The following is a 26,879-nucleotide window of genomic DNA, read 5'->3' on the forward strand; positions in this document are numbered from 1 at the left end:
GTTTTGTAGTCATCACATTTCTGACACATGACCACAGTGTGGCTGTCAGGGGTGAGTGGCTCAGGCAGCCCGTGCAACCACCTATGTGCTAACAAGCTCAGCAATCAGGTGGGGAAGGGTCCTGGCTGGAGGGAAAAAATTAAAACCAAACCTTAGACCTCTGTCAGCCTGCGAGGAGAATTATATTTTTGAACTCCTCTACAGTGTGGACAGGAAATGACCTCTCCACAAACTGCTTCTTTAAAAACAAGCAATGGTGCCTAAAGCTATCCAGCTCCCCCCCCTCCTCTCCCTCCCTCTCCCTCTCCCTCCTTCCTTCCTTCCCTCCTTCCTCCCTCCCACTCGCCCTCCTCTCCAGAGCTCCTGCTCTCTCCCTCTGCCTGCTCTCCCTCCCTCCCTCCCTCCTCCCTCCCACCCTCCCTCCTCCTCGCTCCCGCTCCTCTCGCTGTAGAGGGCTCGGAGAGCAGCTCCCAGCCAGTGTGCTCAGCCTGCCTGCCTGCCGCTGTGTGTGTGTGAGCGCGTGTGCGTGCGTCTACTTTGTACTGCGAGGAACACAGCCCATGTGCTCTGCATGGACGTTACTGTTACTCTGTGTAGCTTGATTTTCCACAAGCAGGCAAGATGTCCAGCACGCCACACGACCCCTTCTATTCTTCTCCTTTCGGCCCATTTTATAGGAGACACACACCCTACATGGTACAGCCAGAGTACCGAATCTACGAGATGAACAAGAGACTGCAGTCTCGCACAGAGGTGAGTACTTCCACCCCGGCGTGTGTTTGTGTATATTTTCGGAGAACTGTGCACGGGCTTTGCCTGGGGATGCCGACTAATTCCGTGGGAAGTGTCCCGCTAGATACTACCACCTACGTGGAAACAAGCGCCAGGATGGAGCCACTAGTTTGAACGCCGGGTTTCCAGGCGCAGCAACTCTTAGAGCGGGGACAGTTTCTGCTGGAATCTTGAAACAGACAGCCCAGCACTTGCCTGGCTTGTGGGGACTCCAGACAGGCTGCTGTCCCAGAACTCCCGGCGTTGCAGGCTCCCAGGCGGTCAGTGAACTAGCGTGTCTTGAGATAGAATTCCAAGGGATTTGGTGACCGTTTGTATCCCGCAAAATAATTTGTTAACACATCCCAGGGGAAGTCTGTTTTGACTTGCATTGGCTTTTTAAAGTCATCAAAATCGAGATGAAGGGGGCAGAAGAGTGACCCCGAGTACTTTTCCGAACTAGCCCTGGTAGGGACAGGGCTGTAGATTTCCTTGTTAAATTCCGAAACCGGTTGCTTGGGCCAAGGGGGTTCTTGACTTTGTCCTGTGGGCATGGGAGTGTCTCCTAAGGGCTCTACCTTCCTCCGGAGCTGGCTCAGCAGTCAGGCCAGCTGGAGTTTTGGCATATCTGGGATTTTGTGCCTGAACGGGGGAGCCCAGCCTAGGGGCCAGCAACTCTGGGAGCAGAGAGAACAGGACTTTGAGAACTTTGTCAATGCAAAACTCCAGGCTGCCTCCTGCAATGTGAATATTTAATGCCAGCTGACTTTTTCTCTGTGCTGGCTCTGCGGGCAGGTCCTGCTCCTGGGCTGTCCCTGTGCCTGGAAGTTGGGGCTTTGTGTTGGTGTTGTAAGGAGGAGTTCTTAGTCTGCACTAAAGTCACTTTAGGAAGTAGAAATCGCTGGGAAGTCAGTCTTATCTGTAGAGATCAAATGCCCAGAGGGTGCATGGCAAAGAGCTTTTAGGGAAGAGCTTTGGTGGAATTTTAGATTGAAGAGTGACTCTCAGCTCTGGAAAGGAGCTCACCTGAGGCTACAGGATAAAATAAAACACACTTGCTTGAATTGTCAACGGAGCCATGGAGCATTCATGATGCTTACCGTATTATTATAACACAGCTAACAAGATGTGACCTGCTTTCTGATTGGCTACCTCCTGGACAAGGACTGATTGCTTTTTTAACTGGGCTGTCTTGATCACTGCTATTTTCTTGATATGTTACTAACTCCATCGGTGTTAAATATAAATGAGGACACTGTTGCTCTCCCTGGAAGTCAGTCGCTTTCCAGAAGTAGAAACTGTTTTGCTTAGAGTGGTGAGCTGTTGGCCGCCAATGACATTTGTGTGTGTTGCTCTGTGTGTACTTGTGTGTTACAGTTGGTATATCTCTCAGACCTTTGCCACTGTGTGCTGCAATCTTGAGTGCCTGCATAAACTATTGGTGGCTGTAGCTTGCTTTCAGAATTAGGAGAATATAAACTGTCTTATAGTTCACACACACATTCATTGCAATATAAATTTTAGGTAAAAATGTCTTAGAAATAGGATTACTTTAAAACGAGAGGTCAAGGGCCATGATGGCTCAATTCTTGAAGAGCAACAGGATTTAAAAATAATCTGTGTCCACTTCACATTGTGGAAAGTTTTGGAGGAGTTGTGGAAAGAGGTTTACCTCCTGTCCTCCTTGGCTAGGAGAGCAGGCAGGTTTCTCAGATACCTGTGCTCCCCTGTGCCTTTAATTTTCACTTGGCCAGGGCTCAGCTAAGAGTCTCATGGGGAGACCACTCCATCCCCACCTCAGGATGCAACAAGGTCCCCACTTTATTTCACATTTGAGAGGAAACCTTTGAAAAGCCCCCATTCATGTTATGTTTCTTAAAAATGGTACATTATTACCTTTCTTTTCTTTTTTGAGAGCTAACCTCAGGTATTCCTAACTTTTGGATTATGGGGTATTACTTTTAAAGATTTCTTCTTAGTGGAAAAACTACTTCATAACTCAAGAACCTGGAGAGAAAAGCTTGCTATGACAGATCTTAAAAATGTGTGTAAACCTCCCTGGCTGTGACAGAAAAGCAGTTTAACTTTTTCTTGGTGTGTTCTAGGGCCAACCTCAAAGATGCTCCTCTCCCCCTCCCTTAAGTAGATCTTTTCTTTAATTAACCAAATAATTGCCCTGACACTTTTTCTTTGCCAAACATAACTAATGTCGTGAACCTAGAGCCATAACCTTTTCCTTTTTATTTCATATGAAAAAAGAATCATATAATTGCTCCTAAGATATTTATTACTTTTAAAATATATTTCAATTGATTTTTTTAGAGAGAGAGAGAGAGAGAGGAAGGCAGAAGGACACAGAGGGAGAAATAGCCATCAGCTGCCTCCTGCATGCCCATACCAGGGATCCAGGATCCAGCCCGAAACCTGGACATGTGCCCTGACCAGGAATCGAACCTGCATCCCTTCCATGCAGGGGATGACACCCAACCAACTGACCTGCACCAGCCAGGGTGCTCCTAAGATATTTATTCACATTAAATATTAAATTTTGATCATGGTTTGGAATTGGAAAAGGAAATATTTAGGAAAAAAGTTATATTGTACCTTTACCCACAATGGTTACTTATGATAAAGTTGTTCTGAGCCAGAGATGGCTTGGTTGGGATAAAATACCATACTACCCAGCAAGAATGACCAGTTTATTCACACCCACAATCAAATAGATTGTTGAGCAATTACTTTCAGAATTTAACCAATGCATCCAACCGTTGGGCCAGAGAGACTCAGCCTTCCTTCTCTCTCCTGACCCGGGGCCCTATATTAGTGTTATTTTATTGATTCCTAACACCACCCACACAGGCACACCTAGGTAATACTGTCAACTCCCATTCCTTTTTCAGTGTTGACTTGGCTAGGAAGGAATTGCAGCCAGTCATTCTGTGAGGAATAAATTGAAGATCAAGTTCTTAGAAGTTTCCTGGAACCCCCCTTTTCCATGGACAAGAAGGAGAGTAGTAAAGAACCCTGGTTTTTATGGGCTCCCCTTCCATTGCTGACTGTCAGTCAGAGCATCCTCTCACGGGGGTTTGTGCATTTCTTCCAAGTAAGTCAAATCCACCCCCTTCAGAAGCTGAGTAGTTTTTAGTTTAAAGAGCATTAGATTGGGCCTTAATCCTGTTTGTTTCTGTAATATACTAACTGGTTGGTTTGGACCTTGGGTCCTCATTGGCAAATTCCTTGCAAAGCCCTTGAATTAAAAAATTCAGACACTGCGAGAAAGTCCCGGGTTTGGTTTGCTTTGGCATGAGAAAGTATTGTGAACTAGAGGGGGGCATAATCATTATTATTTGCTCCTAGTATTTAGTTCAAAATCACAAATGGTACTGAAATAATAGGCTAATCGTGGAGGCAGTGTTGAAGACAGAGGCCCTGCCAGTCTCCTTTAAAGCTGGCTCTTGGAGCAAGGAATTCCTGGGACAAAGTAGGTACTCAATAAACGTTTGCTAACTAGCCCATGGCCAATGAATCCATAGATGAAAGAGGAGAGTTTGAGAATGATATCATGAAATTAGCACCTTTCCTGAGAAACACAATTTCAAATGCCTCTGGGGGCCTGGTATCCCCAGAAGCTTCTCCGGGCATCCATTTCCTCCACTCGCCCCCATATTATCCACATTTACTTCACCATGAGGTTATTTAGATCTCTAATCTTTACGGCAAAAGAAAGCCAGTGTCAAAGATTTTAGAACCTCATCTCTCTGTAAAAGAATATGATGCATGGCAAAGCAAGCAAACAACAAAAAAAACACCAACCAAAAAACAAAAAAGTTTAAATGCTGTTGGCTGTTCTGGCAAATAAAATTTCTTTGCAACATCAGAATCTCAGTGAAATTTTATAAAGAAGTGTGTGGGTGTTTCCCCCCTTTTTAAATGAAATTAAGAAAAACTCTGAGATCTGTGTCACTGTTGACCAGTGCAATTCCCAGGCAGTGGAAGGGAGTTTCATTTTCCCTTGTGTTAGCCACCAGGAGTTGACCTGGTGTCTCCCAAAATTCAAGCATTTGATGGTCTTGCTGTCCCAGATGTACAGGACTGCACCGGGATATAATTTAGTATTGCACATCAAGTACAGTCAGATAGGATATGAAAATGTGTTCTAAAGACTTCAGAATTTGTTCTGTAGAAAGCTTCCAGAATGACAAAAACTATTTTTTTTTTTAATTTCTTGAGGTCTGTGCTATGGGATGAAAATATAGGGGAAATATGAGGCCCATCATAAGGACTTTCATTTTTAGCAAAGGGATTTCACTAATGTTGGCTTATTACAGAATTTAAGAAACTTGATCAGTGAAATTGTAAAAATCCTTGTTGTTGATAACTTTGCTATACCTTGTTTCCTCATACAAATTGACAAAATATGTCTCCGCTTTCATGAAGATGTTTGTAAGTATACATTTTTCACGTTGTTAGGATACTCATTTTAATAAAATACCACACACATCCCGGAAGGGTGTGGGTTCCATTCTGTGTTTCTGCTGTTTTGAGATTTATTTTTTCTTTTGTCACTATTACCCCACTCCAAAAGAGAAAAGTGACTACAGTTGGAAGCTGCACACACAAGGATTTTATTAGAATTACAGTGTTTAGTTTTATAGGGTTTAATAGGAATGGTAAAAATGTTTGAAGACCTTGGATTTTAAATCTGCTGCTTTTCACCCCTTCTCAGTTCAACTCTCCAACTCCCTGGGGAGGGGGTTGGAGGGGGTGGGGCCTCCCAGCCTTTTCTTTCAGCTACATTTTTATATACTTCAGTCACAGGGTTTCATGTTGTAACATCATGTTTATTCATGGAGAGCTCAGTATCATTGATGCTCAGATGGAGCCTAGTTAAAATGAGATTAGGTATTTTGGCTAGGTGGCGGGAGGTGGGGCGGGGGGGGGGGGGGGGATGAAAAATGCTTTGTGATAACTTGGAAATGATTCTCCCCCTAGAAATTTAGAAAGAAAAATGTTGCTGTTGCTCTGAAGCATATGAATGATTTTCAGTGTTAAACACAGAACTTTCCAAGTTTTGTGAAGGGGGGTGGTGAGGGGTGGGGGATGGGGTGTTGGTCGTAGTAAGGAAAGCTATTTTGAAAATGTTAAATGAAACCAAAAGTGCAGTTTTAAAAAGGAGAACTTGCAAACTCTTATTTTTCAGGCTCTCTACATAGCCTCAGCAAACACACTGCAGGACTCTTGTACTGCTTTTATTTTCCTGAGGTCTTTTTCCCCCCTTTCTTTCCATATTCTTACTATGGGAACTGTTTTTAATTAAAAATTGCTGCAAACTAACTATTTGGAGGAGGCCATGGAGGGGAAAAAACCCTCTCAACTCACATTCAACACAGATTCTTATCTGCCTAGAATCAATGCACATTTCTATTTCTCCCTTTCTGGTGCGTAAATTATGATATAGGATAAAAAACAGTATGCATTTTTTTACGCGTTTAGCTTGCTGTTTGGGTTTCAGAAAGAAATTAATTTAAATTGTATGGAGAGCAGGGCAATAAATCTCCTTTTATTGCATTTGTCCACGTAAACTCATTTTTCACAAGGAGCACAGAACACCCCCTTTCCGAACGAGCAAACAAAACATAAAACAAACAACCTCCAACATTCAACTTTATACATCGGCAAGAAAAGATTCATAAACATACTTATTTGGATTTGGTTGGTGGGTCTCAAAACATAATTGATTCTGAAAAACAATGTCTTTCAGAAAGTGTCAGTCAACAGAGTTTTAAAATATATTCCACTGATGTAGATATGACATGTACCTTTATTGTTGTTATTCTCTTTCTCCCTTTCTTTTTTTTTCTTTCTTTTCCTTTATTCCTTTCTCCCTCTCCCTCTCTTTTTTTCTCTCTTCTGTTTTTATTTGTTTGATCCTAGATGTTATGTGGAGTGTGTGTGTTTATTTTTTAATTTAAATTCTAGCACCATGCATCTGAACATAGGCAACTATTAACATTTAAAGCAAAATCCCATCATTCTTTAAGAATCCGCATACTTTTGGTGATGCCAATACCAGAGTCGGAAAATAGATGACGAAGACGTTTTCTGTTATCCAGAAGCTTACAATTGGTCACGAAGGGAGACCGCCAGACCAGCTCTTACAGTGAGGTACTATGATAGAGTAATCCACAGTGTAGTATGAGTGTGCGAATGTATTAAAATGCAGACACACTTCTGAAAGGTAGGCATGGTGATCATAACTAGCTTCTATGGAGTGTTTAGAATCTGTTGGGTCATGGTGCTAAGTGCCTTTAGGTCAGCTCATGTGACCCTCATAATCACCTCTGAGACAGGTACTGTTAACATCCCCATTTTCATTGATGAGGAAACAGGGGTTAAGTAAGTTGTCCAAGGCCATGCAGATGGTAGTTTAGTTTTAGGGGTTATGCTGTTAACCACTCTGCTATAGCAACTCTCTTGAGATAAGCAATAATAGCTAGAATTCTAGTTTCACGTGTGGACATTTATTAGGTAAATATTTCTAGGACAGGTTGACTTTGGTAGTGGCTGCAAAGTTGACCCCATCCACCTAACTCAGTTAAACTGTTTGTCTCTCAAATGCTTGATTTCAAAAAGAACCATGTGAAATTCCAAAGGAGGGAGCCAGAGATGGAACGTATAAAAAAAAAAAAAGAACCAAAATCACACTCCCCATTGAAGAACAAATATCTTTTCTATTCCTTGAAGGGGCATTATCTGAAGAATCACTGGAATTTCTATAGAGTCTTATGCATAGTCGTCTAAAAATTTAATTATTTTACTTGAAAAATAGTTAGATTTTCATCCAGTGCTTGACTCTTCTTAGGCAAGTTCTGTGGAAAATGGTCTTTTAATCATTTTAAAGAGTAGTAGGATGCCTATAAAAACCACTTCATTTTTGGTGGCACCGCTCCCTTCCACATGTAAGGGTGAGGGAGATTAAACTATAATTAGAATTTGATGCGGCGTTGGTTTCCTTTTCGGGTAATCAACTTGGAATTTTAGAGAACATGAAGGCACAGAGAGGAAAGAACCCCCAGCATGCTTTGACTTCCACTCTCCTGATTTGGTCCTCTCCTGAGAGGCAATCTCTCCACATCGTGTGTCTCTGCATTTCTGTGTGGAGGAGTGATGCTTCCTTTCTGCCCTGCTGTAGCCACCTTGGCCATTGTCTGTAAATACCTGCCAATTATTGGAGATAAGATGGGCCTCCTCATTTGACTTATGCCCAAGCCCAAGATGCATGCATTCTGGTTCTCCTTTAAAGAGAAGGAAACTGAGGCTCAGGGAGGGGAGCTGAGTCCATGCATGGACGTCCCCAGCAGCTGGATTTTCTCACTCCCTGACTCGATGTTCTCTTCCAAAGCAAGCTGAAGGCTACGCATGCCATGTTGGAGGCCCCAGCAGCTGCCCTCCGCCCTCTCTTTACCTCTACTTTGACCAGCCTAATTGAAAGTTGTAGTCTTCCAGTTAAAAACAGAAGACTTAGAATTAAAAACCTGGCAGACCCCTCTGAAGAAGAGGGACCTGCCCTGTTGTGGTGACGTCACAAGCCCTATCCGGTCTTCAGGTTTAGGATGGCCTCCTAATTGCCCTCCCTCTTCCTACACTCCATTCCCCACAAGCAGCCAAGGAGGTATTTTTGAAGCACAAATCAGATCATGCCACTCTCCAGCTTCCCCTCATTCCTAGCATAAGCTCTACACCCTTTGCTCTAGCTTTAAGGTTCTATTTATCTGTTTCTTCTTGATGGCCCAGTCTTAACTCCTGCCACTTTTGCCCCAGACTCCAGCCACAGGGGCTTGCTTTGGATGCATTACTTGCCAAGCTCCTTCACATCTCAACACCTTTGCCCTCAGTGGTAGAAGGAATACTTGGATTCCTCCATCATAACCCATATCGGTATGAGGAGCTCTAATTTGCATTAGAAGTTGGCAATGTGTTGGCCTTCCTTGCAGGTAATCAAATATCTCACAGAAAATAATGGCAATGAGGCTGAGTCCCAGCACTTATCGGTTCCTCTAGGGATCAAGTTACATGTCCCAGGGAGCCTCCCTTCCTTGATCACCTCAATTCCAATTAGTCCCCTGCCCACTCACTTTCTATCACATGCCCTGATAATTTCCTCCATAGGTGATATTTTCTTGCTTGCTTATTTCGTAAGTGTCTTTTGGGAATCTCTGAGTTCTGATTAAAAATTTTGAACTTATTCTGTTTTCCCCCCCCCCTCATTTGATATTTCCACCACTCCTTTATCTTTGTATCTATCTACCTTAGGGCCCATAGCCATGAATTATGATAAGAATCATGATAATACCTTACATTTCCTGGAGCACTTTGCATTTTAGGAAAGTGCTTTCAGGGCCATTAATTAGCTTATTTGAAGTGATTTGCACAACAAAATATGGGAAGTTATGTTGGTATATTACCTTGTGGTCTATAATAACTTCGTGTTAGCTGCATGGTGGTAGTGGTGGTGGCGTGTGTGTGTGTGTGTGTGTGTGTGTGTGTGTGTGTGTGTGTGAGAGAGAGAGAGAGAGAGAGAGAGAGAGAGAGACAGATATGCTCCAATCAGGTTGTATTTGTGCACAATTTTTTCCACCAGTGTTTTTCTTTTCCTTTGGAGTGAAAAGAGGGACATGCCTAGAATATAAAGATCTGAACTGAAGTATGACTTACAATAAGTCAAAATTCGGATCCAAGTCCTGGCTTTGCCTCCTGGTTGCTATAGGATCTTAGGGAAGCTCCTTAACCTTTCTGTGCCTTTGTTTCCTCAGCCCAAGTTTTAGGGTGGGAGTGAACAGCTAATGCCTGTAAAATGCCTGGTCTGTAGCAAGTACTCAGCAAGTGAGGCTGCTCTGATGATAGGCTGTCCTTATTCGCCATCGTATCTGCAAATTAAGTAGTCTAAGTAAAGCAAAACTTTGCTTGATTTCTTAAAAATGTCTTTAAAAATATTGTTACATGGCTGCAGTAGCATATTCAACTTAATGAACAAACCTTGCAGTGATATGTTGCAGGACTTGTGGGTTTGGTGTTCTCATGATATGTGATAATGCCATCAGGGATTCCCACCTTCATATAGTCAGGATGACACGATGATCATGTACCTTCTTGTGGCCATGCTTTCCCCAAAGTCCAGGTTATCGCCCTCTCTTGGACATCCCTGTGGTTAATAAGAATTGACCAATATGAGGAATATGGGCACTCCATTCTTTTGGGAAAAAGCTGTATTCGGGATTGCCCCATGTCTGAACGCAGTGGAGACAACAGAAGGTTGAAATGTTCCCTTTCCCCGGTGCTTTGCAGGGCCATCTGAGCAGGGCCCCAGGGGAGGCCTAGGGAGCACACACCTGCTGCCTTGACTGGCCATTTTGTCCAACAAGGGACACTTCTCCATAGGCAGCTGGCACGGAGTTCTCCCTGAGAGCTGTGTCAGCACTGGTCAGAGTCTGAAGTGACCCCTGTGTGTCTGGACTGATAACGGCCCTGCCAACTGCTCCACTGTGACACCTTGTGGCTTACTCTTTAAGGCAGTGAAAAAGTGCAAGGGTGGAGCAGGTGAAGTGCTGAATGGCACCATGGGGCATCTTTCCCGCCAGAGGGATCAGGTTGATCGGTAGGAAAGCTACCAGCCTCTAATGTGCTGGTTTGTCCCACTAATTTCAGTGTAGAGCCTCCTTGGTTTTTTAAATTGAATTCTTAAAATTACACATACCTTCCTGTACTTCATTTCATTGGCCAGGTCACCTGAGATTTGTATATAGAGTTCCACATTAATAATTTTTAATTAACCTTTCTAGAAAATGATCTTACATAGCTCAAACATAAATTGTTTGTGCACACACACACACACACACTGTTTTTTCTGGAGAAGGTAGTCTTTGCTACATTTTGTTTCCTGATACAGGTCTTAGGACTCATGAGGATTTCATCTTGAGACTGAAAATTGGTGTTGGCGAAAGCAAAAATAAAGCTGAACTAATCAACAAGACTGACCATTTGGCAGTGCACGCACACATATACACATACAAAACTCTTCTTATGCCTTATAATTTTAGCCATGATGACCCTGCAGTTGGAAATTTCTTGCTTGATGTTGAAATTCAGCAGTTGGTGCATATCACCTGCTTTTGAGAGGTTCTGATGGAGGACATTTGGTGGAGTTGCCACGCCCAAATTAGCTGACTCCTAGCATTTTGGGGCTGGAATAGACATGAGAGATTCTCTAGCCCAAGCCCCTGAATGAGGAAGACCAGAACTCAGGGGCTCACCTGGACTGTGCAGCGCTGCTGATCCAGACATGGTCTCAGATTTTCTAAACCATAGTGCTAGTTGTTAAGGGAAAGACCAGGAACTGGCCAAATTAAACACTCTTACCAACCACCAATTTGTACTTCAACCCTACAAAAACTTTCATGTTTCAAAACTCTTTCTCCATTTTCAGTTTTCCAGTTAGTACATGCTATTGATGTTGAAAAACTCATCATGAACTTTCATTGTTTTTGAATTTATGATTGCTTTCCTTGCCAGTTAACATAAAGTTGCATATGCTTTAAGTATACTTCTGACTTTAAAAAAACATAGTATAATTTCAGCATAAAGTATTTGTAAAATATAACGATGTACAAAGAGGTAAATATAAATTGTCTTTAATTCTATGCAAAAATAGCTGGTAGCATTTTAGCATATAAACCTAAGCACACAAAGATATACATTAGTGCTTACACACTTAGAAACTTATTGAACATCCTTTTGACCAACTCTTTTCACTAAAATTTTGAGTATTTCACTGTGTTCTCAAAATATAATTTTGAGTTGCCTGAATTATTCACACATATGTTTGTATTTTAAAAATTAACAACCTATACTAGTAGAACCAGGAGACCAGGGTACAGCAAGTTAATTTATGACACCATTGAAGGGCATATGTTCAATTCAAGAGGAAAAGGGATGTCTCGCAAAGTGGGCTGTGTCATGAGCTGAATGCAATGTTATCTTACTTTTCTCACTGGATCAAAGAGCTCCTTGGGGTCAGGTATCATCTTATCCATGTTCATATCCTTCATGACAGTTGACATTCTCTGTGGCCCATAGCAGTCTTTTTTTAAAAGGCATATTTCACAGAGGTAGCCATATTGTCACTAGATTTTGAGTTTTCACGGTGTTGATACAGGTAGTGTGCACTTTATAAATAAGCCTCATACACAGGCGATTCTATGGCAGTACCGTCATGGTGTGAAATAGGACCACAGCATTAGCTCTAAGTGGTTACCTTCTGGAGTCACACAGACTTATTTCTCTACTTGCTATTTGCATGAGCTTGGGTAAGCTAGTTTACCCTTCTGTGCCCAGGTAGCCCTCGTGAGTAATGGGTGGATGATGATAGAATCGATGTCTTTGAGTTTTTATGAAGATCGAGTGATCTAATTCTTATAAAGTGATTAGCATAGTGCCTACACCCTGTAGTTGTTTATTGTCACTGTTACGGCCTATTTCTTTAGAGGCTATTGAACATCTACCATATGTGGTGCAAGAGTAGTGACAGCACACAGTAAGGATTCATAGGGAGGAGCGTGTTGAGGGATGAGTAGGAGTTTGCAGTTTGTGAAGGGTGGTGTGTTTTTGGCAGAAGGAATGGCACATGCAGAGAAACTGAGCCTTGGAAGGTGGTGTTCTGTTTGAGGAAGGGGAGGACTTTGGCATGGCTGTATGCAGGACAGTGTGTATATACACTAAGTGGCCAGATTATTATGACCACCCCATCAGTACAATGAAGTGAATTAGTTATGCAAATAATAATAATAAAACCTTGAGAGTATTTGCTTAGGAAGTTTTCAATATTCAGTATTTTTGGAAGTGTCAATGAAGTACTGATGGAGGGTCATAATAATCTGGCCACTCAGTGTATGTGTAGGGTGGGGTTGGTGGGGGAGGTGGGAGAAAAACCTGGAGAGGAAGTAGAGACCAGATTGTGAAGGCTTTGGTCCTTACCCTTTTGAGACTTTTGAACTTCAGCATGGTGAGTACAAACAGGGCCCTGGCATGATTATTTAATGTCTCTGTGCCTTGGTTTCCTCATAGGGACTTTAGTTAGTCCTTTAAAGCACTTAGACTAGCACCTGGTCCGCACACCCTACTGGGCAAAGGGAACTGATGAAATTTTTTATTTATTTATTTATTTTTTGCCTAGGCACTGAAACAGTTCGATCTGCCTTTGAGCAGATCCCTCTGGTCACTTTGTGGAGGGTGGACTGGCAGTGTGTCTTGGAGCACGTTCATCTGCTGAGAGGAAGGAGCCAGTGGATGGGGAGATGCACAAAGGAAAAATCACACACACTTACTGGCTGGCTGAGCTATTTTTAGCCTTGCGTGTCTGAGGCAAAGGATGGATTTTTCATGGCATTTTTTTAAAAGATGCAGAATTACCGTAAGCCAAGGTTATGTAAGTTGCCCAGGGACAATTTATTTGCCCCCCCAGTTGTGCTCCATGAAACTTTTAGTAGGCATTTCAGAGGGTGGTCCCCAGGGCCTCCAGCCCAGACAGAACTGGGAACCCGGAGTGATGCACTGAGGCTGCTGGGAGGGCTCCCTGAGCTGGCAGCCACCCTGGACTGTACCCAATGTGTGTGGCAGTGAATCAAGTGACAGGCTGAGTGGGAGAGAGAAGGCAGGGGGGTTGAAGTTCTACCCCCTCCAGCACATGCAGCATGGGTCTCTGAGCCTCAGTTTCCCCGATGGGAACAACAATATGTCAACATCAGAGGAACAGGCTGAACAATATATGAGATCATGGAGATAAATTGTCAAGACCCGGTGGCCTTTCCCTTCTCTACTTGACACTTTATGTCACAACAGTCAGGCCCACAGACTTTTGTTCATTTTATTTGCTTATTTACTTTACAATAAATTTTTATTAATATCAGAGAGGAAGGGAGAGGGAGAACGAGATAGAAACATCAATGATGAGAGAGAATAGTGGATTGGCTGCCTCCTGCATACCTCCTACTGAGGATCGAGCCTGTAACCCAGGCATGTGCCCTGACTGGGAATAGAACCGAGACCTCCTGATTCATAGGTCAATGCTCAACGACTGAGCCACAGCCGGCCGGGCTGATTTTTGTTCATTTTAGCAGTGTTTCCTGAACTCTTCTCACACCTCCCTCCGCCCCTCCCTAAACTTGATCCCGTGGCCTCCGATAAATCTTTCCCTTTCCTGAGCCCATTTTCTTTTCAGATGGCTCTGGATTAGATGAGCTAGGAGCAAGGTTCTTTCGTTGGCTCCAGAGTCCCCTCCTCCCATTAGGTGGACTGTTCCTTTCTGTTTTAACCTACATATTAAAAATAAGATCAAGGTAAATCACGTATATTGACCGGCTCCATCCAGCCTCTGCTCTGTCTCTCCCTCCCTTGGTGGAGGGATCTTGCTGAGTCATGGCCTCTTGCTTTTACACAAACAGTGGCTGGAGCTGGAGACCCAGCCCTGGCCTCCTAGAGCCCTCTACCATTGTCTTACAACCTGCACATGAAAGGAGGCCCGGGATTGTTTTTTCCTGGCGTGGAAAAAGGACCCCAGAATGCAAATGCAGGATGCACTAAAATTACAGAGTTCAGCCAGCTCCCTGGATCCGCAGTTTTTGTTGTTGTTTTTAGAAAGGTTAAAATGTATCTGAACCAAGACTAGAAAATAAGCTTAAGGTGTTAGGTTATTCGGAAAAGACGGTTAATGCCTGTTGCCTAAGTGCGTTAAACTGCTTTGAAATGATCACTTGTGTGCTCTATTTTAAAAGCTGCTTTGCTGCGATGGTGATTTAAACCAATTTTTTTCTAGACTCAAAACTTCACATTTGTGTGTTGAAAAAAAAAGACTGTATTTGAAACAAATAAACATTAAAACATAGTTTATTATATTTCTAGGCGTTTGGAAGGAAAATATGTCAAGACATTTATAGTTAGAAACTGAAATCTCTGCCTTAATTCACTCCATTGTATTTCCATGGAGCCCCACCATATATAATATTACCCGGTTTCCAGAGAGCTCCTTGAAGGGATACCAGATACTGTTGGTATAGTGAGAGAAGGGGGAGGTGGGAGAAAACGGATGGGGAATGGTTTCCAGTCTTAATTCTCTATTTCCTGTGATTTTTTTTGGTTTGTTTTTAATGAAGGCAGGGGAAAAGGAGAAAAGAAAGAACTGTGCTGTTACTTTTATTATGGCTTTGATTTTAAAACCATTTAAGAAGTAACATTCACTGTGGCACCCTGTGGTGTCCACGATGGGATTGCATTGGCTCATTCATCCTTCAGTAACATATTGAGTTTTTCTATTAATGTGCTCAGTGATGGAGGACTATAGAGTGCCCTGCCCTCAGGATGCTCACAGCCTAGTGGGGAAGACAGCCAGCTACTTAACAAGCACTTACAGGAAAGGGTGGCCAGTGCCCTGCTGGGGAAGACTGGGCTGCTGATTGCATTGAGAATGGAAGGTACCCTAGCAGAGACTGTGCTATACACACACACACACACACACACACACACACATGCACACTCACACTTTATGTTATATACAGTGTGACCCAAATATTCCCTGTATTTTTAATCTAGGGCACTGCTAACTTTTTGATGATGCTGCATATCTGGTGATCTTTAGAGCAATTAAGCTGCTTAAATATCCAAAACCAGAGAGCTAAAACCAGGCAGCATTAATGCCCCAGCAATGGCTGCAACCAGGTCCTTTAGCCTATTGTAATCCAAACTGTGGGTGAGGGACAAAGAAAAAAGGCTACTCCTCTAAGCCTACTTAAAATGCCAAGATATGGCAAAAATAATCCTTTTTCCCTCTAGGCCATGAGAGATTGTTTGAATGTAGGGTAGAAAATTTCATGCTTAACTAGGAACTGAATAGTAATTTTTGTCAAGCTTTCAGATTGCTACTTAGTTAATCTTTTTTAAAAATCCTCCTCCTACAACTATGGTTTATAGCTAGATAACATTGAGAAAAGTTTAGGAAGAAAACAGATCATGCGAAGTGTCGAATAGTTAGAAATCCATAAAACTGAAGGCAGGGGGTTGGATCAGCAAACAATAGAATCTCAGAAATTCAAGAGCAGAAACAATGATGATCATGCTGTACATTTATTGAGTGTTTGCTTCGTGTTAGTCTCCCCAGGTCAGTGCTTAACACCATTGTTGCAATTAAGCCGCACATCAGTGTGGGAAATAGTAGTATTATCCCCATTTTTTTCAGATGAGGAAACTAAGGCTGAGAGACACTTAGTAATTAACCCAGGGTTCCACAGTGAGCAAGGGCTTGAACCCAAGTTGATTTTCACATCTCAATTCTACTGAGTCTCCAGACAGTGCCCCATTTTACAGCTGGAGAAACTGAGGCCCAGAGAGGTTAAACCCGGGCCTTGGGTCATATGAAAGGCATTACTGAAACCTTCTCATTGATTGATGATTTGGTTTTTGGTTCCTCAATGCATGCACACTGGGAATCCACTGTGAATTTCACATCGCCATGGCCTTCTTGCACTCAGGGACCATGCCTGGCTCATCTCTGTATGAGCAACACAGAACACAGGGCCGGGTGCAGAAGAGATGCTGTAGACCTTTCTTGACTAAATGAAGAATATGAGAAAAGTAGCAGGTCCAGAAGCTTAAACTCAACTAACTGTAAGCTCACCATGGACAAGCACAGTGGCTGTCTTTTTAGGCACCCCAGCCCATAGGTGCCGGGAGCCGGTCCATCCTTGCTGTTTCAAGGGACCTGGCATATATGGCATACTTTTCTTAATATGTTTGCTCACCTTCTTGGCGCTGTGTTTTAACCAAAGTCACCTCTCCGAGAAAGGTTGAATCCCCAGGTAGGGATTTTCCCCTGAAGTTAGGGAGGGAATAAAACCCCTCAACTAAGTGCCAGGCGGGTAATTAATCCCTTTAACTACGAACAATCATGCTTAAACTACATAATCTTTTCTCCCTGGAATGGAGATAAGAAACGCCCTAACCTTTGTAATAGAGATTGATAGGATTGAATCAACTGGTATAAATACAGTTGTAACAAGACAGAAAGACTCAGAACTCAGGAGACAGAATTCAGAAGACAGAACCTACACGGAGCCTAGAGACAGAAGAACTTCGCTGGCGAGAGCATGCCAGAGGATCCTGGACCGGGACTGGCCTCGGAGCCTAGAGACAGAGCCTAGCGGGAGAACATGGCAAGGGATCCTGGACTGAACCTGACTACAGAGATTGGCAGGAGAACCTGACTGGAACCTGGACACTGAACCTGACTGGAGAGCCTGGACAGAACCTGGCTGGAGAACCTAGCGAGGGAACATGGCTACAGAACCTCGCTGGAGATCCGAAACAGAACCTCTCTGGAGATCCGGGCTGGAGATCCTGGCTAGGCTGCTGATCAACTGAACGCTGTCTCCGTGTCATTCCTTCTTCGCCGACTCCGTCCACACCTTTGGGGACCCCTGGACCCGCTGGGGTTGGACCCCGGCATCTGGCGCCCGAACAGGGACCCCTAGGTAAGCGCCCCACACTCGGGACGGATCGGACTCCACCGTAGGAAGAGGGTGGATAGTCTTCGCCGACTCCGTCCACACCTTTGGGAATGCCTGGAACAGGATTCCCCTAGGTAAGCCCCCCTCCCCCATTGAGAACTCCCACACTCGGGACGGATCAGACTCCACCGTAGGAAGAGGGTGGATAGTCTTCGCCGAATCCGTCCACACCTTTGGGAACCCCTGGAACAGGATTCCCTTAGGTAAGCCCCCCCCATTGAGAACCCCACACTCGGGACGGATAGGACTCCACCAGGGTGCTACAGACCCCCCTATAGAGGATAAGTAGGGTAAGAAGGTGGATAGTACAGAACTTAGATTGAGAAGATGTGCCATACTGAGTCCAAAGAAAGAAGACTCTGTATTGATCTTTAGATTAAGAAGATGTGCCATACTGAGTCTAAAGAAAAAAGACTCCGTATTGATCTTTTAACATATATGCTTGTTAGCAGAGGAATTAAGGTTACTCCCAGTCAGACAGAACGTTTTATACAAGAAATACGTCCATGCTTTTCTGAGGAAGGAAAGGTGCCAGAAAGGTAAATGTAGAGGCATGGGAGAAGGTAGGCCCAAGGAGCCTTATCCTTAACCCCACTGCAGCCTTTCCACCCCGGGAAAGTGCAGGATTGGCAAGCTCTCCCTGGGGTGATAGATCAGGACTCAGGTAATAGCAGAAAGCGCCAATCCTACTCTTAAAATGGATACAAGAGAGCGTTTGAGGTTTTTCTTTTTAATGCTTGCTTTTAAAAAATAAAAAAGGGGGAATTTGCCGGGAGCCGGTCCATCCTTGCTGTTTCAAGGGACCTGGCATATATGGCATACTTTTCTTAATATGTTTGCTCACCTTCTTGGCGCTGTGTTTTAACCAAAGTCACCTCTCCGAGAAAGGTTGAATCCCCAGGTAGGGATTTTCCCCTGAAGTTAGGGAGGGAATAAAACCCCTCAACTAAGTGCCAGGCGGGTAATTAATCCCTTTAACTACGAACAATCATGCTTAAACTACATAATCTTTTCTCCCTGGAATGGAGATAAGAAACGCCCTAACCTTTGTAATAGAGATTGATAGGATTGAATCAACTGGTATAAATACAGTTGTAACAAGACAGAAAGACTCAGAACTCAGGAGACAGAATTCAGAAGACAGAACCTACACGGAGCCTAGAGACAGAAGAACTTCGCTGGCGAGAGCATGCCAGAGGATCCTGGACCGGGACTGGCCTCGGAGCCTAGAGACAGAGCCTAGCGGGAGAACATGGCAAGGGATCCTGGACTGAACCTGACTACAGAGATTGGCAGGAGAACCTGACTGGAACCTGGACACTGAACCTGACTGGAGAGCCTGGACAGAACCTGGCTGGAGAACCTAGCGAGGGAACATGGCTACAGAACCTCGCTGGAGATCCGAAACAGAACCTCTCTGGAGATCCGGGCTGGAGATCCTGGCTAGGCTGCTGATCAACTGAACGCTGTCTCCGTGTCATTCCTTCTTCGCCGACTCCGTCCACACCTTTGGGGACCCCTGGACCCGCTGGGGTTGGACCCCGGCATCTGGCGCCCGAACAGGGACCCCTAGGTAAGCGCCCCACACTCGGGACGGATCGGACTCCACCGTAGGAAGAGGGTGGATAGTCTTCGCCGACTCCGTCCACACCTTTGGGAATGCCTGGAACAGGATTCCCCTAGGTAAGCCCCCCTCCCCCATTGAGAACTCCCACACTCGGGACGGATCAGACTCCACCGTAGGAAGAGGGTGGATAGTCTTCGCCGAATCCGTCCACACCTTTGGGAACCCCTGGAACAGGATTCCCTTAGGTAAGCCCCCCCCATTGAGAACCCCACACTCGGGACGGATAGGACTCCACCAGGGTGCTACAGACCCCCCTATAGAGGATAAGTAGGGTAAGAAGGTGGATAGTACAGAACTTAGATTGAGAAGATGTGCCATACTGAGTCCAAAGAAAGAAGACTCTGTATTGATCTTTAGATTAAGAAGATGTGCCATACTGAGTCTAAAGAAAAAAGACTCCGTATTGATCTTTTAACATATATGCTTGTTAGCAGAGGAATTAAGGTTACTCCCAGTCAGACAGAACGTTTTATACAAGAAATACGTCCATGCTTTTCTGAGGAAGGAAAGGTGCCAGAAAGGTAAATGTAGAGGCATGGGAGAAGGTAGGCCCAAGGAGCCTTATCCTTAACCCCACTGCAGCCTTTCCACCCCGGGAAAGTGCAGGATTGGCAAGCTCTCCCTGGGGTGATAGATCAGGACTCAGGTAATAGCAGAAAGCGCCAATCCTACTCTTAAAATGGATACAAGAGAGCGTTTGAGGTTTTTCTTTTTAATGCTTGCTTTTAAAAAATAAAAAAGGGGGAATTTGCCGGGAGCCGGTCCATCCTTGCTGTTTCAAGGGACCTGGCATATATGGCATACTTTTCTTAATATGTTTGCTCACCTTCTTGGCGCTGTGTTTTAACCAAAGTCACCTCTCCGAGAAAGGTTGAATCCCCAGGTAGGGATTTTCCCCTGAAGTTAGGGAGGGAATAAAACCCCTCAACTAAGTGCCAGGCGGGTAATTAATCCCTTTAACTACGAACAATCATGCTTAAACTACATAATCTTTTCTCCCTGGAATGGAGATAAGAAACGCCCTAACCTTTGTAATAGAGATTGATAGGATTGAATCAACTGGTATAAATACAGTTGTAACAAGACAGAAAGACTCAGAACTCAGGAGACAGAATTCAGAAGACAGAACCTACACGGAGCCTAGAGACAGAAGAACTTCGCTGGCGAGAGCATGCCAGAGGATCCTGGACCGGGACTGGCCTCGGAGCCTAGAGACAGAGCCTAGCGGGAGAACATGGCAAGGGATCCTGGACTGAACCTGACTACAGAGATTGGCAGGAGAACCTGACTGGAACCTGGACACTGAACCTGACTGGAGAGCCTGGACAGAACCTGGCTGGAGAACCTAGCGAGGGAACATGGCTACAGAACCTCGCTGGAGATCCGAAACAGAACCTCTCTGGAGATCCGGGCTGGAGATCCTGGCTAGGCTGCTGATCAACTGAACGCTGTCTCCGTGTCATTCCTTCTTCGCCGACTCCGTCCACACCTTTGGGGACCCCTGGACCCGCTGGGGTTGGACCCCGGCACATAGGACATATTTTTGTGATTTAGTGAAAGGTATTGCATCTGGATGAGCCTACAAAGGGAAGGCTTTCTGGACTTCCTGGCAGACACTAGCCCCAAAGGGCTTGGCAAATGGTTTTGGATTTCAGCCCTCTCCTATTCTCTTGGCCAGCTGCCTTTTAGCAGTGTGGAAACTACCCAACTGTACAAGGAGGACTGTTTTTATTTAATTTAGTCATCCAGGGTCTAACAAAGGACCTGGAATTTGATTGATATTCACTACATATCGATTGAACACATGAAGAATAAATTGTCTGCAGCATTAGAATACAATGAATACAATAGTACTAGGGGCATGTGTCCAGGAGCAGGTTGGAAGTGAATTGATTCTACAGGGATTGTAGGACTTGGTTTTGTTGGGGGAAAAAAGAAGGGCATCTGGTTGGAAGAAACAAAGGCTGAGATGCCATCAAGCACACAGGTCTGGGGCAGGAATAGGATCTGGTTGGCTGACCTCTGCTCAAGGAAGTCTGCAAGTGTGAAGAGAGCTGCGTACCTGAAGGAGGCCATTCTCAATGTACTCTATGCTTGGTCCCCACATCCACAGAATACAATGTAAATGGAGTTTCATGGAGTTGTTAAATTGACTTCCTATTTCTTGGGGAGACGTGTTCTTTCTCTACTCCCTCTGTTTTTATTAGGGTTCCCCAGAGAAACAGAAGCTATAAGATATATGTGTATCCAGGAAGAGCTTTATTAGAAGGTATTAGCTCACCGAATTATGGAGGTTGGAAAGTCCCATGATCTACGATCTATAAGCTGAAGATCTGGGAAAGCTGGTGGTGGAGTTTGAAGGCCTAAGAACCAGAGGACTGATGGTCTAAATTTGAGTCCGAAGGAGAAGATCAGTGTCCCAGCTCAGTAGTCAGGCAGAGTTCATTCAATTTTCCTCACATTTTTGTTCTATTCATGCTCTCAATTAGTTAGATGATGCCTACTTTACTCAGTCGACCAGTTTAAATGCTAATTTCTTCCGGAAACACCTTCAAGGACACACCCAGAAATAATGTTTAAATAGAATCTCGGCATCCCATGTCCCAATCAAGTTGCCACATAAAATGAACTATCACACCCTTCCCTGTCAAAATTCTGCCTTCTCAGGTATAACAGAGGGTGGTGTTGGAGGTCCTTGAATGCTTGGTTGAGGTGTTTGGATATAACTTTATAGCAACAGGGAACCTTTGTATGTTCTTGAGTAGATCCATTAAAATCCCATTCCTTCCTTCATTAGGTGCATCTATATTGAGGAGGGCTGGTATTTAGCATATTGTAGTTCTTAAAAACAGACATGGGCCTTTCTTGTCAGAAACTGGCAACCATGTAAGGAGATACACAGCAGTGAAATGTGCACTATTCAACACAATGTAATAAGTGCACTAGAGGAGTCCAGTATGTTTCTGTAAAGCATAACGAAGAAACCTGACCTACACCAGTGGGAGCTGTGGTCAAGAAAGACTTTCTTGACAAAGTGAAATTTTAATTGAGATTTAAAAACCAAATGAGATTTAATCAGAAAAATGGGACATGGATGCCAGGATGGCATTCAAAAGAGGAGCAGAGAAGGCAAAGGTCTTACTGGGGGCCAGGTTGTCTGGAGTGCAGAGAGCAGGGAGGAGATGCAAGATGCAATCTGAGGCTGAAGATCCATGTTGGGGCCAGATTATGTTTGACTGTGGATAGGACATATTAAGGATTTTAGCTATTTAAAAAGTTATCCTAAGAGCAATGGGAAATGTTCTCCTTCTGATAGAGGTTTGAAAGAGGGTACATCATGAAACAGGTATTTTGAAAACATGTCTCAGGCTGCCGAGCGGAGAATGATTTGGAAGGGTTTTTAAAAAATATTTTTTATTGAATTTTAGAGATAAAGGAAGGGAGGGGGAGAGACAGGGAGAGAAACATTGATCAGCTGCCTCCTGCTTGCCTCCAACAAGGGACGGAGCCTGCAACCTGTGCATGTGCTCTGACCAGGAATTGAATGGGCAACCTTTTGGTGCAAGGGACAATGCCCAACAAACAGCCATTCTGGCCAGGGCTTTTTTTTTTTTTTTAAATGGAAGGATTTAATAGAAGATGCAAGAAGACAAGTGAGAGAAGGATATTACAGTTTTCCAGGTAAAAGATGACAATGAATTGGATTCACCTGGAGCCCATCAGGGGACAGAAGAACATGGATGGGACAGTGGTTGGTGATGAATTGGCTATGGAGGGCATTGGTTAGGATAAATTTCCAGCCTCATTCTAGGATTACTGGAATAAGAGTAGTGTCTTTTCTCAGGCTTCATCTCTATCCATTCATGTCAACAGCATGTACCTGTGTTCTCAAGCCCCAAATCAGTGTATAGTTTAATGATGTTAACTCTACCCTCATCCCAGAATCCACTTGAGCTACCTGTAACAGCATCCTGTGTGTCATTCAGTTCTGTCAAACTCTTCTGCCTCCCCTGAGCTGCACATTTCCCAGCCCCTTCCCCTTGTCTACTTTGATTAGCTTCTGCTTTCACAACATCTTCATTACTTACCAGTTTGTTCAACATTCTTTTTATTTTTTTAAAGCAAAGATTGATTAAGAGTTTCTTCTCTTCCCTGTTTTTGAGTCTCATTATTTCCCTGTTTTCTCTTGGTTATTAGTGGTCCTGTTTTCTTTCAAGTGCCTCTCGTCTTTGAAAAGCTCTTGTGATTCTCTTAAGCCCATTTGCCATTTTGTTGGCCTGTCTTCCTTTTCCCTAGAAGCCTTAAGGATGGCATTATAGTGTTCCTCATCCCCTCTCCCCTTCTTCAAGTACAACTATAGACACTTCACTACTGTAAGATTGCTTTGCAGCATCTCTCACAATATAGAAACTCAATAAATATTGGTTAAATTTGTTTCTTTTGTGGAATGTGCAGACTTTTATGAAATCACTTAAAATGCTTCTTGTACATTCTCTCTTTTATATAAGTATATCATATCAGTATATGTATGGCTATCTGAATGCTTGCTTTTTCTGGGAAGGCTCATGAAATAATTTATTTCTCTGTGATTCTAGACCAGAGTGGTAGATGTTTACCCAAGCCCATGTGAATACCCTCAAAAATGTTGGGTGCTCATCATAAATGTCCATCAGTTCAATCAATTCTTAGTGAGACCTTTACTTTCCCCATGAGCTGCTAGATGACTTTTGATGCTTTTGCATAATGATTATGGGTCTTAGGTTCTTAAGTGACAATAATCAGGGAATCAAAACAAATGTAGGGTATTTTGGAGAGTATGCATTTATTCCACATATTGGGACTGTGCTAGGTCTCAAAGATGCAAAGGAGACTCAGATTGGGACAGTAGGGACAGGAGAATGATTGTTGCAATGAACCCTTTGAGGCTCCAGTTGGAAGTCAAAAGGATCTTTGCCCTGATTGGAAGCAGTCCTGAAAGTGGGGTCATTTCTTCTTCAAACCATGTCTGGACTCTCTCTTTCACAAGGTTAACATTAAAGGTAAAATGAGGTGACAGATTAAAAGTGTTTTGAGTAAGTAGAATTACTTTAAAAAGTCCACATTGGGAAATGATCAGTGAATCAGTGGTTAAAAGTCTTCTACAATAGATGGGGCATTTAGTTAGTGGAAGGAGATACTTGAGGATCGATGGAAATAGTTATTTCTGGAAATAGCTTGTTGTTTGCTGATTACTGTTAGTTGGCATCAGTTTAATGCCTTTCCCCCTAATGTACCTGGAGATTTGTGATGGAATTATCTATGCAAATTGAACACTTTAAAAAAGCCCTCCACAAACCTGTATGTTATATTTATAAACTTTACATTGTACTAAAGTCAGCAAATGTCACAGAATTAAAATCAGTAAATGCAAAAGTGAAGGTTTCCATAGCAACAGTAACTAACCCATATTGCATGTAAAATGGAATGTACATTAGGATTTACATTTAATCATCTACTAGTAGAGAAAGATACTATATAGAACAGGTACAACATGATATGTTCAGGTGACCCCAACAGCTCTTTATCCTTTAAACTTCAGGCTTTAGCTTCTTTAACCCTTTGTATCTACCAAGTTTTGACTTACTGAAGGAAAATGAGGTAGGAAAAATTAGAGACAACGTCAGGGCAGAGGTTGCATCCCTAGATTTAAATGTAGTGGAACATCATCCTTGCATAAATTATCAATCAACTCTGTAGGTGTTTCAGAGAAAGAAATAGATCCAGAATACTAAACACTTAGGAAATTGTTGCATTAAGAAGAATGTCTCCATAGTTAGTTCATCCAAACCTTCAGTGCCTCTAGAACATGTAATGCAACCTGGTTTCATGGCTTTGTGTTGGTTGTGGAAAGGCCCAATGGGGTTGGGGGCGTGGGACCAGAGACAAAGATGGGAGTCATAGCCCAGCTCACCACATCTTGCCTCTGGCCTCTTTTGGTGAACTTCAGTTTCCTTCTATGATGCTTTCCTTACCTATTACTGAAGGTTCTTGATATCTCAAATCGGACTTGGGCGGGGGGTGGGGTGGGGGTGTGGTGGTGGATGCAGGATATTTTATAGCCCCTGAAGTTTTCTATGTGGATAATGATGTTGCTAGTGTGTGAGCTGCTTCATAAGGCAGGCACCATCCCCGAAGGTAAACTGCCTTTGACTGCCCTTGACTGTGAGCTTCCATAACAGGATGTCTCCTTGCTCTGCAGACCTTCCTGGCCCTTCTGGCAAAGGGCTCTGAGTCACTGTGAGTAGCCGTTGGGCCTCCTCCTATCAGTCTACATGGGGAGATGGCTCTAGGTAGAGTCTCATTGGACAGCATTTCCTTTTATAAAATTGGAAGAAATGTTAGTACTGACTAAACATATGATTCATTCTAAAATGCAGTTGATTTTTAAAAATAATTTTAAAGAGCATTAATCATAAGTCCTGTACCCCCTCTCCCCACCCCATAAACTTGAGTGGGTTTTGGATTCCCTGACTTTGCTCTCAGACTCTCTGACGTAGAGGTCTGGAGTAGGGCACAGGATCTTCTTTGTATCAAGTAATCATGGCAATTTCTAAAAATTTTATTTTTTTTATTTTTTATTTTTTTAAATATATTTTATTGATTTTTTACAGAGAGGAAGGGAGAGAGATAGAGAGTCAGAAACATCGATGAGAGAGAAACATCGACCAGCCGCCTCCTGCACATCCCCCACCGGGGATGTGCCCGCAACCCAGGTACATGCCCTTGACCGGAATCGAACCTGGGACCTTTCAGTCCGCAGGCCGACGCTCTATCCACTGAGCCAAACCGGTTTCGGCTAAAAATTTTATTTTTAAATCAATTAAGTTTGCATAGCTTAAGGTGTTAGAATGAGGTTATCTGCCCACAATCAAGATCATAATTTTGCTACCAGGCCAGAAGCCCTGTTCTAGTCATAACCCCCTTCCTTGTATAGTATTCACAATCTTTTTGGGTATAAACATTCTGGTGTTTTACCTTTATGTTTCAGCTGCTATTTTTAATTTGGCCTGCCTCACATGCCAGTCATGACCTGTTGGCCATTTTTGGTTCACTTATTTTCTGGTCCATCAGATGAGCCTGGCCTCCTCTGCTCCTTCCTGCCCAGACTCTGATCGCATGTGTGTCTTGTGTCTGTGGTCAGTCTGTCCTTGTGTCTTAGAGTCACCATTTCTTATCACATATAATTTTTATTTTATATTTTGACATTTTATTAACCCAATCTCTTGCACATACATAAATAGGAATATAAATGAAATAAAATGTTTAGGTATTCCTAAGACTTCATATTCAAGGTCTAACTTCTCAGAATTGTTCTTTGGGTCATATCTGTTCACAGTTTTCCATAGAGTATACATTCTGTGCCACCAAAAATGTTGGTGAGACAGCATTCTTCAACATAAGGTATTAGGAGAAAAAGCAGTTGGTGCTGGCCTCTGAGCAGGATCTGCATTGTATAGAACTTGCCTAATTTTAAATTTGATTTTCAGGAATGTAGCTAATCTTGTTGGATGCACAATCTCCCAATTCTTAGCTTGAGCCATTTGATTTTGAGAGTTTAAGGAGTGATCCATTTTTTCTCTCCCATTCTTTTCCAAGTCATTACAGCCATCCTGCAAATTATGATGCTTTTGTTTTTAATATTTGCCCATGTGCCATGACAATGATGGCTTGGCAGGGATGGTAAATTAAAATCTTATTATAAAACATACATGAGACTTCAGAGCCCGGAGCCATTGATACTAGAGAAAACGTGCATGCTGAAATTAATGAAATTACAAATAGGTAGACTTAGTTGGGATTTTACTGCGCTTGTGGTTTGTAACCTTCTTTCT

General features: G+C 43.4%; 1 protein-coding gene across 10 annotated transcripts in view; it reads left to right on the forward strand.

Annotated features, from left to right (window-relative positions):
• The first annotated feature begins 421 nt into the window (after positions 1 to 421).
• Positions 422 to 26,879, forward strand: part of LDB2 (LIM domain binding 2) — a 339,258-nt gene continuing 312,800 nt past the window's right edge. For 6 of the 10 annotated variants that reach the window (XM_059675345.1, XM_059675334.1, XM_059675373.1 and 3 more), the window contains exon 1: positions 422 to 753. In XM_059675345.1, coding sequence (XP_059531328.1) covers positions 622 to 753 — 132 coding nt within the window. In that variant the 5' untranslated portion in view covers positions 422 to 621. The remainder of the gene's footprint in view (positions 754 to 26,879) is intronic. The other 4 variants (XM_059675294.1, XM_059675305.1, XM_059675323.1 and 1 more) reach the window with 2 other exon arrangements.

Source organism: Myotis daubentonii, chromosome 1 (assembly GCF_963259705.1).
Source record: "Myotis daubentonii chromosome 1, mMyoDau2.1, whole genome shotgun sequence".
Classification (NCBI taxonomy): Eukaryota; Metazoa; Chordata; class Mammalia; order Chiroptera; family Vespertilionidae; genus Myotis; species Myotis daubentonii.